Genomic DNA, 14,713 nt, shown 5'->3' with positions numbered 1-14,713 from the left:
CAATTCAGCAATTGAATAATTTGTCCGCAGTTAAAACACAATTTCTTTGGCAAAAGTGTACGTTATTGAGATAAGAGAAAAATAAGATCTCACCTTCTGTTTATATATGGCAATCGAATCATAGCCCCACCTAATGGACAGTTGTGTATTTCAAATTTAAATAAACAGTTCAGTCACTGTAACGTTATATGTAAAATACACTTTCTCAGTTTTCATGTTAACTGAAGAAAGGACATCATGTATTTTGAATGAGGTAAAAGTAGACAACAGTAAGCAGTAACCCAAATTCTGGGTTAACTAACCTAAATAATCAAACAAATAACTAAATAAATATGCAAGATTAAATATAAGTAATTATATAACTACTTATAAATAATGCGTAGTACAACATTTGTTCTGCACCTCGTTTGACAAAAACAGAGACAGTAAAGGACAAACAAAACATATTGAGTGACGTAGTTCTCCCGCCGATGCGTCTGACGTCATGACGTCGTTTGGGGACTGGAGTTCAAAGCAACGAGAAGAGCGGAAGCCTCGAGATGGAGTCAGGGGGTTAGATATACGCGAAAAATAGCGAATTAACGCACACTCTGGAGGCAGTTGACATTTAATTTTCAAAAATACATTACAATAGTCTCCACAAGGAAGAGTCGTGTGTTAAATTTAGATTAATAGACTCGGTCAGCATTGGATATTTTGGGTGAGTTTCTCAAGTATTGACCGGGCGCCATTTAAACACGCTGTGCGGGAGACAGGGAAGAAATACCCACTCTCAAAGCCTGTACAAAGCTATTTGCTTCAGCGAACAGATTTTGCACTCAAATAAACACACATTTTAAGGAAATTATGTTCTTATTCTCGTAGACAGTGAAAATGTGGCATGTTTATGAGGGCCTGTGGTAGCATCAGGCAAAGTTATTGTGTTAGCTGGCTAAAGGCTAACAGACCTTGAACTGAAGGGAGACATTTGCCGACCTCGAACAAGAAACTAACGTAACGTTACAGGTATAAAGATGCATTAGTCGCCTATTTACGTGTTGTTTTCGCGTCTACTTTTAAGATATACATTTCTTCAATAATTGACTAGTGTGTTTTACTTTTAGTAAGTTTGAAATTGATCTCAGCGTTCTTACGTGAGTGCAGTGTGTAGCACGCCATCCAAAATACATTAAACAATCCCCATAAATATTTTTCTGGCATTCACAACTACGTGTGCTCCCACCCCCCGCAGTCATACCCAAATAACGTTTTTATGTCGAACATTTCAAGTCGAGTCGTATTGTATTTGTGAAAGGGTACAATTGCACGGGATGTTATATGCTTGACATTAACGGTTCTTAAATTAAGTCCATTTTCAGAAATCCCTCTCAAAATAGTTTAAATGAAACCGTATAAACTGCATCTTTAAAACTCCGCATTTTTTTTTTTTTTTTGTCATTACCCTTAGTGTTAAATGGAGGTAGCTGACTAGTGTACAGAAGAACTGGCTGCTCTTTGAATTAGCTTTTTTTCCCTCCCTTCTCACAAATTAATAATTTGCATTAGCTTTATAACGGGGTAAGCGTACACAGTGACCGTGCTTCCCAAATTGTTTTGGTTCTGGTCTCAAATTTTACATTGAACCTGACAACATTTTTACACCAATAAATTTAGCATAAATTTAAGGAGCAAATCCGGTAATAATGCCTTTTAAGCTGTTGACCACAGTTAGCCTAACTCTAACGTTTTACAGTGCGAGTAACAAAGTTGGTTATTGACAAATTTACTCAAAGTATAAAGATTTTATCTCTCATTTTTATTTACTTGTGATGCACCAGTTGTGAATTTGTAGTATTTCTTTCCTGAAGGGACTACAGCTATTCCGTCTATGGTGCAATTTTGTTGCTCTGTGGTACACATACTGACAAGAAATGCATGTGTGTGACCCTGGACCACAAAACCTTACTTAAAAACTTAGTCTTAAGTATCGAAGCTAAATAAATAAGCTTTCCATTGATGTATTGTTCATTCTGATAGGACAATATTTGGCTGAGATTTGAAAATCTGGAATCTGAGGGTGCAAAAAAATCTAAATACTAAGAAAATTGCTTTAAAATTTGTCCAAATGAATTCTTAGCAATGCATGTTACTGATAAAAAGTTTTTATATATTTACGATAGGAAATTTACAAAATCTCTTCATGGAAAAGTATCTTTACTTAATATCCTAATGATTTTTGACATAAAAGAAAAACAATAATTTTGAACAATGTAACGTTTTTTTGGCAATTGCTAGAAATGTACCCCAGCGCTAAAAATTTACCCCAGCGACTTAAGTGTTGCGGTCCAGGGTCACACGTTTGTGTGTGTGTGTACACTCTTGAGTACATGAATGTGCTTTCCTAGGCATTAGCAGCATAAGTCACTCTTATAACAGTTTAGTACACATACCTTAGTGTATTTGACCCAAGTAAACTCTAATGGTGTCCAAGTAGAATTGTATTTCTATCAAGAGAAGTTATCCAACATTCTTAATTTAACAGGTGCGTTAACAAAAAACTGACTCGATTTTGTGTTTGTTTTTCTTAGGAAAACAAAATGTTACAGAGTGCAATGTGTATCTTTAGGAATTAAATTTCAATATTGTTCTGAGAATAAAATAATACCTAAAATAAAATAATAATACAAATTAAGTTATACTAGGTAAATCTCTCAATGCTTCAAACTACATATGCTAAAGCTGTTTTAGATGCTACTCTATTTCATTAATTTGGAAGGGTTACTGTGAAAAGCATGATGCTTTTAAATAAATTTCAGATGGTTTCAGATGCTCAACATTAATAAACATTTATGTAATTTCTCTGACATGTAAAATTATCCTGTTTATTAATCTGGAAAAACCTTTTAAATTCAGCTTCGGGTTGCTTTGATATTGCTTGCACCGTGCCTCAGCTAGCATTTACAGCACGTTTTTATGGAAGCCAATGTATAATTCTGATTTAAAAATATATATATTTTTAATGATTATGAAGGCTTTTACCCTTTGGGGTCTGTCATCCATTTTCACTTGATTACTCAGTTTATTCCTCCTAAACACACTTTTCACATCCCAAAGAACTGTTTACAGTGTCTTTCTAATTTGATGCTGAAGTTACGCCCAGGTTCACTTATGTAATGGTTTCTTGCACAGTAGAGTTACAGATGTTTCTTATTTATCAATCAATGGCCTACTCAAATGTAATAAACCCTAAACTCAAAGTCAATTTCTTTCTCACATCCTCAGGTGTTACAAAACTGTCACTATGGCAACAGATATTGGTTCACCTCCCCGGTTTTTCCATATGCCTCGGTTCCAGCACCAGGCACCTCGTCAGCTGTTCTACAAGAGGCCAGACTTTGCCCAGCAGCAGGCTATGCAGCAGCTCACTTTTGATGGCAAGCGCATGAGGAAAGCTGTGAACCGCAAGACCATTGATTACAATCCATCTGTCATCAGATATCTTGAGGTATAAGCCTTACAAAATGTAACAGAGTGGGGCAGTGTAACATCTGGCAAATGTAACATCTGGCAAATTACTCCATTTCAGAATCGATTGTGGCAACGAGATCATCGAGATTTCCGTGCTATTCAACCAGATGCAGGCTGCTACAATGATGTATGTTTTGTTTTACTACTTTTAGTTCTCATGTTTATTCTTGAAGTTCATATATTTCTCATACTTTTTTTTCAGCTTGTTCCTCCAGTTGGTATGCTTAATAACCCTATGAATGCTGTGACAACAAAGTTTGTCAGAACCTCCACCAACAAAGTCAAATGCCCTGTGTTTGTTGTACGGGTAAGTGTTAAACTATTGATTTGTTGCTTTTTGTTGAAATGCATCATTCCCTAACAGCCTACTCCCTTGGTTATTAAAAGTCTTTTCTTGCCTTCTTGTAGTGGACTCCTGAAGGCAGGCGACTTGTAACAGGTGCATCCAGTGGGGAGTTTACTTTATGGAATGGGCTCACATTTAACTTTGAGACAATTCTTCAGGTAACCAGAGACCATATTTTAGTTTTGTGGCACACCACCCTTACCTCATAACCTCAGAATCTTGCTAAAAGGTCCTTATCTAAATGTCCCTTTTTCTTTTTCTCTCATAGGCTCATGATAGCCCTGTCAGGGCAATGACCTGGTCTCACAATGACATGTGGATGTTGACTGCTGACCATGGAGGTTACGTGAAGTACTGGCAGTCCAACATGAACAACGTCAAGATGTTCCAGGCTCACAAGGAGGCGATTAGAGAGGCCAGGTCTATACACAATCTACCATTTTCTGTAGTTAACCCAAGCCTGTTACTGTCCCTGCAGGGGCAGTGCTCTGCCTGTAGGGTGCTCTACTCAGTGCTGTCAGTTCTGATATTCTCTTTCCTGTGCTGCTTAATGTTTATGTCCTTTATTATTTACACATGTGTGTTGTTGTTGCAACACTGCAATTATTTGTCACCTGTGGCTTTTGAGTTATGTATTCTCATCTTTTATATACATAACTTCTATGTACAGAAAAGGTGTATTTTTCACACTTTTAAATAAAGTATTCCCAATTATTTATATTCTAAGGTGATGACATACAGTCTAGAATAAAAAGGGTGAAAAATGACTGTTTAAAAGACCCTCAGGGACTAAAATGTTTGTTGGAAGGGTTTCTTGGAACCTCCATAGTGGAGAAGATTCTTGCACTGGTCTAATTAAAGGAAATGCACACTTAAGTTTCAGTTCCCAATGATTTACCAATGAGACAGGAGCTGTGCTGCCCCTACTGTCCATCAGAGTCTTTGTCACGCTTACAGTCAGTTCCTAATAAAAATTCTGCTTCTAAATAAAGATTTATACGAATAAATAACTCCGATATTTACTTTTATACAACTCTTCAGGTATGAATGCACATGAAAACATTTTCATCCACATTGAAATCCAGGTTTATAATTCATTGCCACTCCCTCTTATTTTTTTAACTCTTGACAAAATACAGAGTATGTAAAGTCCTTTGTAATGCGATAAAATGCAATTTCTTCTACAATATAAAAAAAATATTTAAATTTAAAGTCTGATTGTCAAAATGGCTCATGGGTTGAAGTAAAACAGCGAAGAAAGGCTTTAGCTCACTTCAGTGGTTTATTTCTGCTTTTTCCCATGCTTTAAAAAAAACTGAGTGCATAGTAAAAAACATCTGAGCACTGTGGGTAATGTTTGTACATTATGGTGTTAGGTGGATTGATAGGTCTGCCTTAATTGTATGTGGAAGCAGCAAAATAATGGTCTGTGTTTAGAGGTCAAAAGAGTAAGTTGGTGTACTGAGGCAGGCTCAGTTTTGCCAAATGCCCTCTGGAAGGAAGAGCAGTGTGTGTAGGGATGATTGCATTTGAAACGTGCATGATTTCACTTATTAATTGAACTAAAGTAATTACCTTTCACATGCTAATTTTGTTTTCTGATGTACAGCAAGGATCAGAATACAGTAAAATGTGCAGTCAGTGTTAAATATGTCTTTAATTTTAGCCTGTGGTATTAGATGCATTTAAGCAAGTCGTGATAGGGTTGTTATGTAGAGCGAGTTGTCTGCTAAGGAGATGGATGGTTCTTTGTCAGATCCACTCAAAGGGCTCCCGCAGGGTGCAAGGTCTTCACCACACAGAACTGCTATGTTATCCTTCAATGTTGATTCTCTCCCTGCTGTGTCTTCAGTTTCTCTCCTACGGATAATAAATTTGCCACTTGCTCTGATGATGGAACTGTACGCATCTGGGACTTTCTCCGATGTCATGAGGAAAGAATTCTAAGAGGTATGTTATATAAGATGTGGAGATATTCACAAACGCTTTCCTTTAAACATAAAATGACACTGTCATCTGGGTTCACAAACAGAGTCTTCACATTACCTATCACACACATCTGATAACTTTTGTGTTCTTCCCTTTTCTTTTTTTTTTTTTTTTGGTCGTTTACTTGAGTCTGCAGTTTGTTTAAACATTCATAACATTTTGTGTTTGAGGCTGTAACCAATATTTGCTCATCAAGCACTGAGCATGGTTAAATCCTCTTTAAATCTTTTTGTAATGTCTAATAATGATGAAGACCTGTATGTTAACACTGTTTTGTACCTGTTTTAAGGAATGCATGTTCTTTCTGGTAAATTTTCAAATATATTAAAAACCCCTTCTAAATATTTCTGCACACTATTTGTTGGTTGTGCCTAATAACACTCTGTTCTGTGTATTATAGTATTATATTTACCAAACATGCCTGAGTTAATATTATAGGGCACTATTGCTGTAGTACTGCAGCCAAGTAATCTGAAAAAAAAATATATATTTTATGGTAGAAAAGGTTAGATATCTTTTCTCTAAAATAAAGTCATTTGTTCTTTCTTCCTTTCAAACAGATTATCAAATCTAGTAATGAGCAGCTGTCTAAATTGTTACTAACCACTTTTGTTGACTCTTAGTTTTAAATTTTTATTTTGGCATAATTTAAAATATTTGCAATTTAATGCAATGAAGAGGAATTGGTCTTTTTCAGTTATCAACATGTATAAATGTGTAACCTGACCTGTACCATTAAAAAAATCAACCTTAAATGCACAGACATCATCACATGATTATGATCTTATTTCAAATAAAACTATAATAAAATTGTAAAAAAAACACAATAACTCAGAACTTTATAAATTTTCCTATTCCGTTAAGTAACTGTACCTGTCAAATGTTATGTCAGATTTAATGTTTGAGTTTGTGTGTGTGTGTGTGCAAGAGTAAGTAATTACATTTCATACTCTATTAAGGAAGGCACAATATTGTTGTTTTTACAGTTATAAATGTTCAGACTTGGGACTATAATCAAAGAAAAAAAAAACGTGAAAAGGTGAAAACCATAGGTTTTACACATTGTAAGACCTTTCACATTAAATTAAATGTATGTCCACTTGTTGGTGTCAGAATGGTACATGTCTTTGAGCAATGACACTGTCCCATTTGCTGTGATCTGGATGTGTATCAACAATATAAAAATTAACTAAATAACTTTAGTTAACTGCAGACTTTACTCATTTTCCTAATGCTTATGCAAATGCACAAGTGATCATTTATATCAATCAAATAAAAAACGCTATTAAGAATCCATGCAGCTTTACCCAGACATTAAGAATAACTCTCATGCTCCCTAAATGGTTTTTGAGACCTCAATTGCACAGTGTGCCCTTTAAAATAATGCTGCCTTTATTTGCTAGTCAAAGTGTGGCACTTTTTTTTCTTTTTTTTTTTTATGATTTTCCTGATTCGGTGGCATGTGACTCAATATAAAATGGTGTTTAATCCAATATAATTTTTTTTCTGGCTGTTACTTAGCTTGTCTTTGATGCTCATTATGTAATTGTAATCATATATTATACCTATGATCTACATGTAATGCAAAAATTATGATCAAAGGTTAAAAAAGTGTTACTCTAACAATGTTGCTCTGAAATAGGAAAGAAACATTTCTGAAAATAATGTTTCTTTTTGTATTTTGTCACTCATTTAAATTGTTTCCAGGTCATGGAGCAGATGTGAAGTGTGTAGATTGGCATCCCACAAAGGGCTTGGTAGTGTCCGGCAGCAAAGACAGCCAGCAACCTATCAAATTTTGGGACCCAAAGACTGGACAAAGTTTGGCAACACTGTAAGTTAGCAGATGCCTGTAAAACCCCAAAATTATTGTAATCTTTGTTGCCCATGGCCGAATGGGTTGTTTACAGATGGTTATCCATTTGACAACACAAATTTTGTTGTATTGCTTGAGTTTGAGTACTTAATCAAGAAAGATAGCTTAAGAAGGGCTATTAATATTGTGCCTTGTGTTTTGTCCTTAGACATGCGCATAAAAACACAGTCATGGAGGTGAAGTGGAACCTTAACGGCAACTGGCTGTTGACAGCATCACGTGATCATTTGTGCAAACTGTTTGACATTCGCAACCTCAAAGAGGAGCTGCAGGTTTTTAGAGGACATAAGAAAGAAGCCACAGGTATAATCCTAATGAGAATATGTGGGTCAATATCACAATAGAGTGCCTTTCTACCCTCACAATACTCAAAAATGTGCTTTGTCATATCATAAATAGTAGACACTCAAGTACTATGGTAACATTAACTGAGTTCCCACACATTTTATTTTTAGATAATTATGGGCCATTAGTCGAAGCATAAACCATAAGACACTGTCATGGACATATACATATTACTGTTAAATACGTTTTCATTGCAAAATTAAGATGGAAATGATATTTTCTGAACGCTATGATGTCCCTTTACTTAACAGGGTTGTTAAAATAAAATAATATAATAATAATAATATTAATAATAAATATAATTACATCCTCAATCATACATTGTACCCCCCCTCCCTCATTCATTTTAGTTTTAAGCAATATTACCTACAAATGAATGCATGTGTCATATGTGTAATGAGTTTAAGTGGCTGACAGGGTGGACATTTTGGAACAATGACAGGGTAGACATTTTGAGCTTCAATTAGTATATTAGCTTACAGCAAACTGTGAATAGCTAAATATTCAGTCTGGTTGTTGTTGAGTATTTGGTATATTTAAACTTGTGGAACTACTGGATTCGAATCACTTCTGACATATTTTAGGCTGACAGTATGGATGGACATGTTAAGCTTTAGCAAAGCAATTCAGCAAACATTCAAGAGACATGGACAAATTACTATTTTTTTATTAAATAAAAATATAGTTTTTATTACCAAATTATCAATACACTCAAATTAAATAATCTCTTATTTAACAAAATATCAATAGGATAATTGTTTTTTATTTTATTTTATGATTTGACAGTATTCTACTGTCATTCAAATTTAATGAGCAGTGCTTGGGACATAGCAAAATAACATGCATCCTCTTACACAAAACAAAACAAAAAAAAAAATCTAGAAAATGGATCTAAAGAGTCAAGTAATGCTTTTATGAAAATAAAATCTAATCCTAATATAACACACCCTTTCATAGTCATTCTTATGTTATCATGGCAAATTATTTATTTATGTGCAGGACACCAAAAGTCTCTACAATGATATTGACCCATGTATTAATCTCCTTCAAGTGAAGCAGTGTGTTGTATAATTTAACATTGTATGCATATGCATTTTCTCTTAAAATGGTTACCGTATATAATTGTTTTGACACGATATATAAATGACTGAATTATGAAATTGAACTGTTTCCTCTTGCCATGAATATAGCCATTGCTGCTGACATGGCGTTAAATCATAAATAAATATACATTTTCTCTTTTTAATTGCAGCTGTAGCTTGGCACCCAGTTCATGAAGGCTTGTTTGCCAGTGGAGGCTCTGATGGATCACTGCTTTTTTGGCATGCAGGGTAAGCACTGTTCAGATCCTCTCTGTACTGTTTAACCATATACGGTAGCATTAGTCAAAAAGTAATACTCTGTGGAATAATTTCAAATTGTGTGTTATTTGACTGCTGAAGTTGTTGAAATATTTTGCTAGAGTGGAGAAAGAGGTGGGAGGAATGGAGATGGCTCATGAAGGAATGATCTGGAGTTTAGCCTGGCATCCACTGGGCCACATCTTGTGTTCTGGGTCTAATGACCATACCAGGTAAGTGTGGGTCAAAAAAATGCATGTTTCTATTAGGGTTGTAACATTAACCAACATTTCAGTAGTTAATACCTATACAAGTGAAACTTTACAATTGTCGATGACATTTTTTTTTTTTACCACAGGTAATTCTCGATACCAGTTTTTTTTTTTATTACTACCAACGAACAAAATATGCTATAGAACACATTCCTTTATTTACAGCTAAATGTTAATACACAAATTTAATGTTCCATGCAGTCAAAAACTCTTGCATGGTCAAAACAAAGAAATGAATGATTATGAACCTAAAATGCTCTAGTTTGCATAGACTCTAGCTCATTGATCTGTGATTACTTCCTCAGCAAATTTTGGACGAGAAATCGGCCGGGGGATAAGATGCGGGACAGATACAATCTGAACTTGCTGCCTGGAATGTCAGAAGATGGAGTAGAGTATGGTTAGTATTCCTTCGTGCAATTTAAAAGCCCTATAGAGGATTTACATATGAATTCATAATGCTTTATTTTGGATAATTCTAGATGACATAGAGACAAATAGTGTTGCAGCCATTCCTGGCATGGGGATCCCGGAACAACTGAAGGCTGCCATGGAACAAGAACAAACTGGTTAAGACACTTATACATGCACAGTTAATATTTATTGAAGTTCAGTTGGTTATATATAACTGGTATCTATCTGCTCAGGCAAAGAGATGGTGGCAGAGCCTGAGATGAGCATTCCGGGGCTGGACTGGGGAATGGAAGAGGTCATGCTGAAGGACCAAAAAAAGCCTCCGACTAAAAAGGTTCCTTATGCAAAGCCAATTCCAGCTCAGTTTCAACAGGTCAGTATGATCAAATACTACATGTCTTTGTAGCAGTGCCAGCAGGGCCTGACATTAACACACGCCAACCCACCAAATGTGATTATAATAAAACTTTTGGCAAGAATGATTTTGATTTTATTACATTGTGTAAACAGTGTAAGATCCACGCACTCCGTCCAAGGGAGGTATCCAGTGCTGGATGAAGGTTTCTTGCATGTCCAGTCTTTTCAACGCACAACATTATTCGATTTAAGTTCAGTTCTAATCTGACTCCATTTTATTATGACCTCAAATTTAGGTTGGAATGCAAATTGGTTGTATGTCTGTTTCTAATTAGTATTCTTCTGACTTTTGTTTATTCTAGTTAAACTCTTTATTTTATATTTACTCATTTATTCATTCGGGTGCTCATGTCTCTAACAAAGATACGATGTAATCTACTAGAGTCAACAATTACAGTGTAAAACAGAATAAAATCAAATGTAACAATTTATCATCAGTCAGGTAAATATGTATTCTGCCAATTACATATCCAGTTCAAACATGTCAGATCATATCAATACAAAACATCAAATCCTCAAAGATGAATTTATAAGTAAAATATGCATACCTGACCTTAGAAAAGAGAGACACACAAAAATAATAAATAAATACAAAACCAAGATAAAACATCCCCCAAATGGAGGCATGTACAAACAGTTGTAATTTGCATTAACCCATGTCCCATTAACCTGTAGTTTACACCTCAAAGGGAACAGAAGGTAATTTAAATGGAAGACACTGGAAAAGGGCACGCCCATTAGAGTAAGCAAAATATCTCTTAACTCTTAGGATCTGTACTCTCTTTTAGTCTACATTTGTAAGATTGAGACCATTGTACCACTCGCCCTGAAACTATTCAAAAGATACCAAACATGAACTGACTGAAAATAGTACTTGCATTCATGTAGAACATTAAACTATTGACCATTCTGAATGAACTGAGTGGAGGGAGGATGGGTAAGGAAGGGGATGAGAAGGAACTGATAACATATGTGAGAGAGGCGTTTCCTGCAGCTCCACTCTGTGGGGTGTCTCGAAGATGCCTGTGTATTTTTGTATTGTCTGGGTCTCAGTAGATCAAAGTATCTGGGTTTCTTTTATTCTTAAAACTGCAATTGATAATGGATAATCAACAGTAACAATGTAACGCCAGTTGACATTCATGCAGCCTGTCTATGTGAAAATCTCAAAACAAATCAAACAAATGTATGAAACTGCACAGAAGAAACATGCTGCGATAAAAATCCAACTTTGTTTTTATAACATATAGCCTAGATAAGCAATGTGGCATGATCAAAGTTTTGAAAGCGAAAGAGTGAAGTTTTGCCTGAAAACCACAATAGCAAATTTGACATTGTAAATGTTGACTCTTTTTGCTTGACTTGGTTAACGAAAATGGTTCCAAAGATCACAGCAGAACATTCGCTCATTTCTGAGTAGCACACAGCGATGTTTCATAAGTGAATGATTTATCGTTTTTTTTTTTTTTTTCAGTCAATGATTCAGTGATGCATTATTAAAATTCTTTTTGTGTGATCAACTTTATTTTTTATTCAACAAAAACAAACAAACAGAACAAGAAAGGGAAAGCAACAGACACATCATTTTTACTATCTGAAAAAAATAAAAACTTATGGTCATTCCTTTATATATTCCAATTTTTTTTTTAAGAAAGACATTGCCATTCATCTATGTTACAAGGTTTAGCCTTATAAAATCTTGGTGATTGACATTCACAGGTTACTATTTTAGGGAGGCAGTTTTGTATTATTGTCTTCTTTGCAATCGTCATTGAGAAGACATAAACCTTGATTAGACGTGTACCGTATTTTCTGGACTATAAGTCACACTTTTTTTCATAGTTTGGCTGGTCCTGCGAAGTCCTAGTCAAGTACGACTTATCAAAATTAATTTGACATGAACCGAGAGAAATTAACCAAGAGAAAACATTACCATCTGCAGCCACGAGAGGTGGAATAAGATCACTTGAACTTCCTTAATGTTAGCGGTAACTGTTGGACTTGCTGGCTTATGTTAATTTTAGACTATTCAGCCTCCCGAGTATGTTCTTTATGCTATTGTGTAGCTAACTGTTACTGTGTTATGTTAACATACCGGGCACCTATTCAGCCTGTGGTTTTGTGTACTCTTGTGTACCGTTAGCTGAATAACTTGCCTTTCCAGATTACCAATATCTGTTCTTGGCATTGGATTTTGTTAAATAAATTAAGTTAATATTTTAGTTAACAGTTTTCAGTTGTTTTCAGTGGTATGCTACAGGAGCACTGAGAAGCATAGAGCGCCCTCTCGCTGTTGTAGACTGTAATATTTTCTCTCGGTTCTTGGTTCTAAATAAATGCGATTAATAGTCCAGTGCAACTTATATGTTTATTTCCTTGTCATGATAAAGGAAAGGATTTCCAAAATGCCTCACAAAGTGCTTATAAAGAGCTGTAAATTAATTCCACATTGCACAAGGTGCAAACAACCTTACCCCTGTTTCACACCAATGTTTTTTAAGGTCAAATTACAGAAACCAAATAATTAAATGTAAAATAGCACTGGATAGTCTTCAATGTAAAAATGAAATATACAATCAAACCTACATTTATTGAGACACCTTCAACATTTCTCACATTATTACGGTTTTGCTATATATATCAAAAATTATATCTGGTGTCTGAATAATTTTTGGTTTGACTGTTAAAACTACAAAGTGATTCAGTCAAGAGCAGTGAGTGATTTTCATTCATTTTCTTGGATTAACATTACAGCAGCCAGTAGCTAAATTAGGCGCGGTCACTTTAAGAGATGACGCACGCATCCAATAAAATGATAAAAATAAAATGATATTTTGACACATTTTGTATGTATTTGTTGGCACAAGAGCAAAAATAAGCAAATTCGATGTCTTAAGTGTCACTGGCCCACCGGTGGGCCCAAAGCCATTGCATATTTAAAACCGTAATATTCTATACTAAACCTAAACTAATCTTGACAAACTATATATCATTGGAGACCTTAGAGGTTGTATTTTTTATATTTGACCACTGTTTTATATTTAAAATTATGTAGTGACAGTAATTCATTAATTTGTGACAAGAAAATTTAGCAAAAAAAAAAAAGTAGTTGCCTTTTGTTACAAAAAGCTGATACATACATATACAATCACGAAAGTATATATTTCTTATATTTTTTTGGCTGCCAATAATTCAGACAAAACATCTTTTCTAGTTTTTATAAAAAAATTTGAGAATAAATTGAATATGTATATTTGTATATCTATGATTGATGTTGCAAGTATTCAGTAAAAAATTAAATGAATGTCAATTTCATGTATGATCATAATATGATGTGATAATATGATCATGATCATGTATGAAGTTTCTGTAACAACACTCTAGTAGCTATGTTTGATTAAAAAATCATTTACAACCTATCTAGAATGTTTTATTGCTGTTTGAATAAAAAAAATCAAATCAGTCGTCCATTACAATTCATACAAGGAGCATGAATAGTACCTAGTGGACATTGTTGGTATAGCAACTAAAAATAACACAGGAACCTCATTTTTTGTGATATCAATGTCAAATTTGGAACACAACTTCTTTAGATTTTAGGCTTTTCATTTGACATGAAATTAAATTCAACACATACTTTTTTTTTTTTTTTTATAAAATATAAATAAATATTAAATTATTATTTTTTTATTACAACAAACTTAAACAACTATAACTTTTTTATTTTACATTTTATTCAACTTCTTTCACATGTACAAGAAACTTCCAAGTGTGTTTTTAAAAACGAGCCCAAAATTAGGTTCATATTCCAAACCGTTCCAGAATTACATTAATTTGAATCTGGACATGCCCTTTTCAGCTCTACCCCCAAAAAGGGGGGGTGACACTTAAGGGGTTAAAGTGTTTTGAGACGTCTTTCTCTGCGTGAGCCCTGAACACTAGAACACCGCGAGTACTGAATTGGGCTCTTTCACATCCTTTTGTTTGTTCAAACTGCGATTTGTATTTGTTCGTTCAGGTGCAGGAGGGACTTTGAGGAGAACTTCGCAGAAGAGAGCTCGTTTTCAGTGTCGCTGTCCGTGATACGCGGCTCTTGATTTCTCTCTCCGCACCAAACAGAGCGCGCGAATAACCAGCGTTCAGCTTTTCCGCGTCTTGTGTTTGGCTGCTTTAATGTTTAAATCGACAAGCGGTAAGGCTTAAAAAC

At 34.8% G+C, this 14,713-nt stretch overlaps 1 protein-coding gene across 3 annotated transcripts in view; it reads left to right on the top strand.

The window, feature by feature from the left end:
* The first annotated feature begins 490 nt into the window (after positions 1 to 490).
* Positions 491 to 14,713, top strand: part of LOC127951377 (pre-mRNA 3' end processing protein WDR33) — a 40,188-nt gene continuing 25,965 nt past the window's right edge. For 2 of the 3 annotated variants that reach the window (XM_052549248.1, XM_052549247.1), the window contains exons 1-14: positions 492 to 700; positions 3,262 to 3,484; positions 3,566 to 3,634; positions 3,710 to 3,814; positions 3,916 to 4,011; positions 4,122 to 4,273; positions 5,706 to 5,803; positions 7,550 to 7,676; positions 7,867 to 8,021; positions 9,316 to 9,394; positions 9,526 to 9,636; positions 9,981 to 10,075; positions 10,158 to 10,244; positions 10,323 to 10,462. In XM_052549248.1, coding sequence (XP_052405208.1) covers positions 3,281 to 3,484; positions 3,566 to 3,634; positions 3,710 to 3,814; positions 3,916 to 4,011; positions 4,122 to 4,273; positions 5,706 to 5,803; positions 7,550 to 7,676; positions 7,867 to 8,021; positions 9,316 to 9,394; positions 9,526 to 9,636; positions 9,981 to 10,075; positions 10,158 to 10,244; positions 10,323 to 10,462 — 1,518 coding nt within the window. In that variant the 5' untranslated portion in view covers positions 492 to 700; positions 3,262 to 3,280. Of the gene's footprint in view, positions 701 to 3,261; positions 3,485 to 3,565; positions 3,635 to 3,709; positions 3,815 to 3,915; positions 4,012 to 4,121; positions 4,274 to 5,705; positions 5,804 to 7,549; positions 7,677 to 7,866; positions 8,022 to 9,315; positions 9,395 to 9,525; positions 9,637 to 9,980; positions 10,076 to 10,157; positions 10,245 to 10,322; positions 10,463 to 14,713 lie in introns of all 3 variants that reach the window. The other variant, XM_052549249.1, reaches the window with a different exon arrangement.

The sequence above is a fragment of the Carassius gibelio genome, chromosome B2 (assembly GCF_023724105.1).
Source record: "Carassius gibelio isolate Cgi1373 ecotype wild population from Czech Republic chromosome B2, carGib1.2-hapl.c, whole genome shotgun sequence".
In the NCBI taxonomy this organism is placed as follows: Eukaryota; Metazoa; Chordata; class Actinopteri; order Cypriniformes; family Cyprinidae; genus Carassius; species Carassius gibelio.
This window is presented reverse-complemented; position numbering and strand designations above follow the sequence as displayed.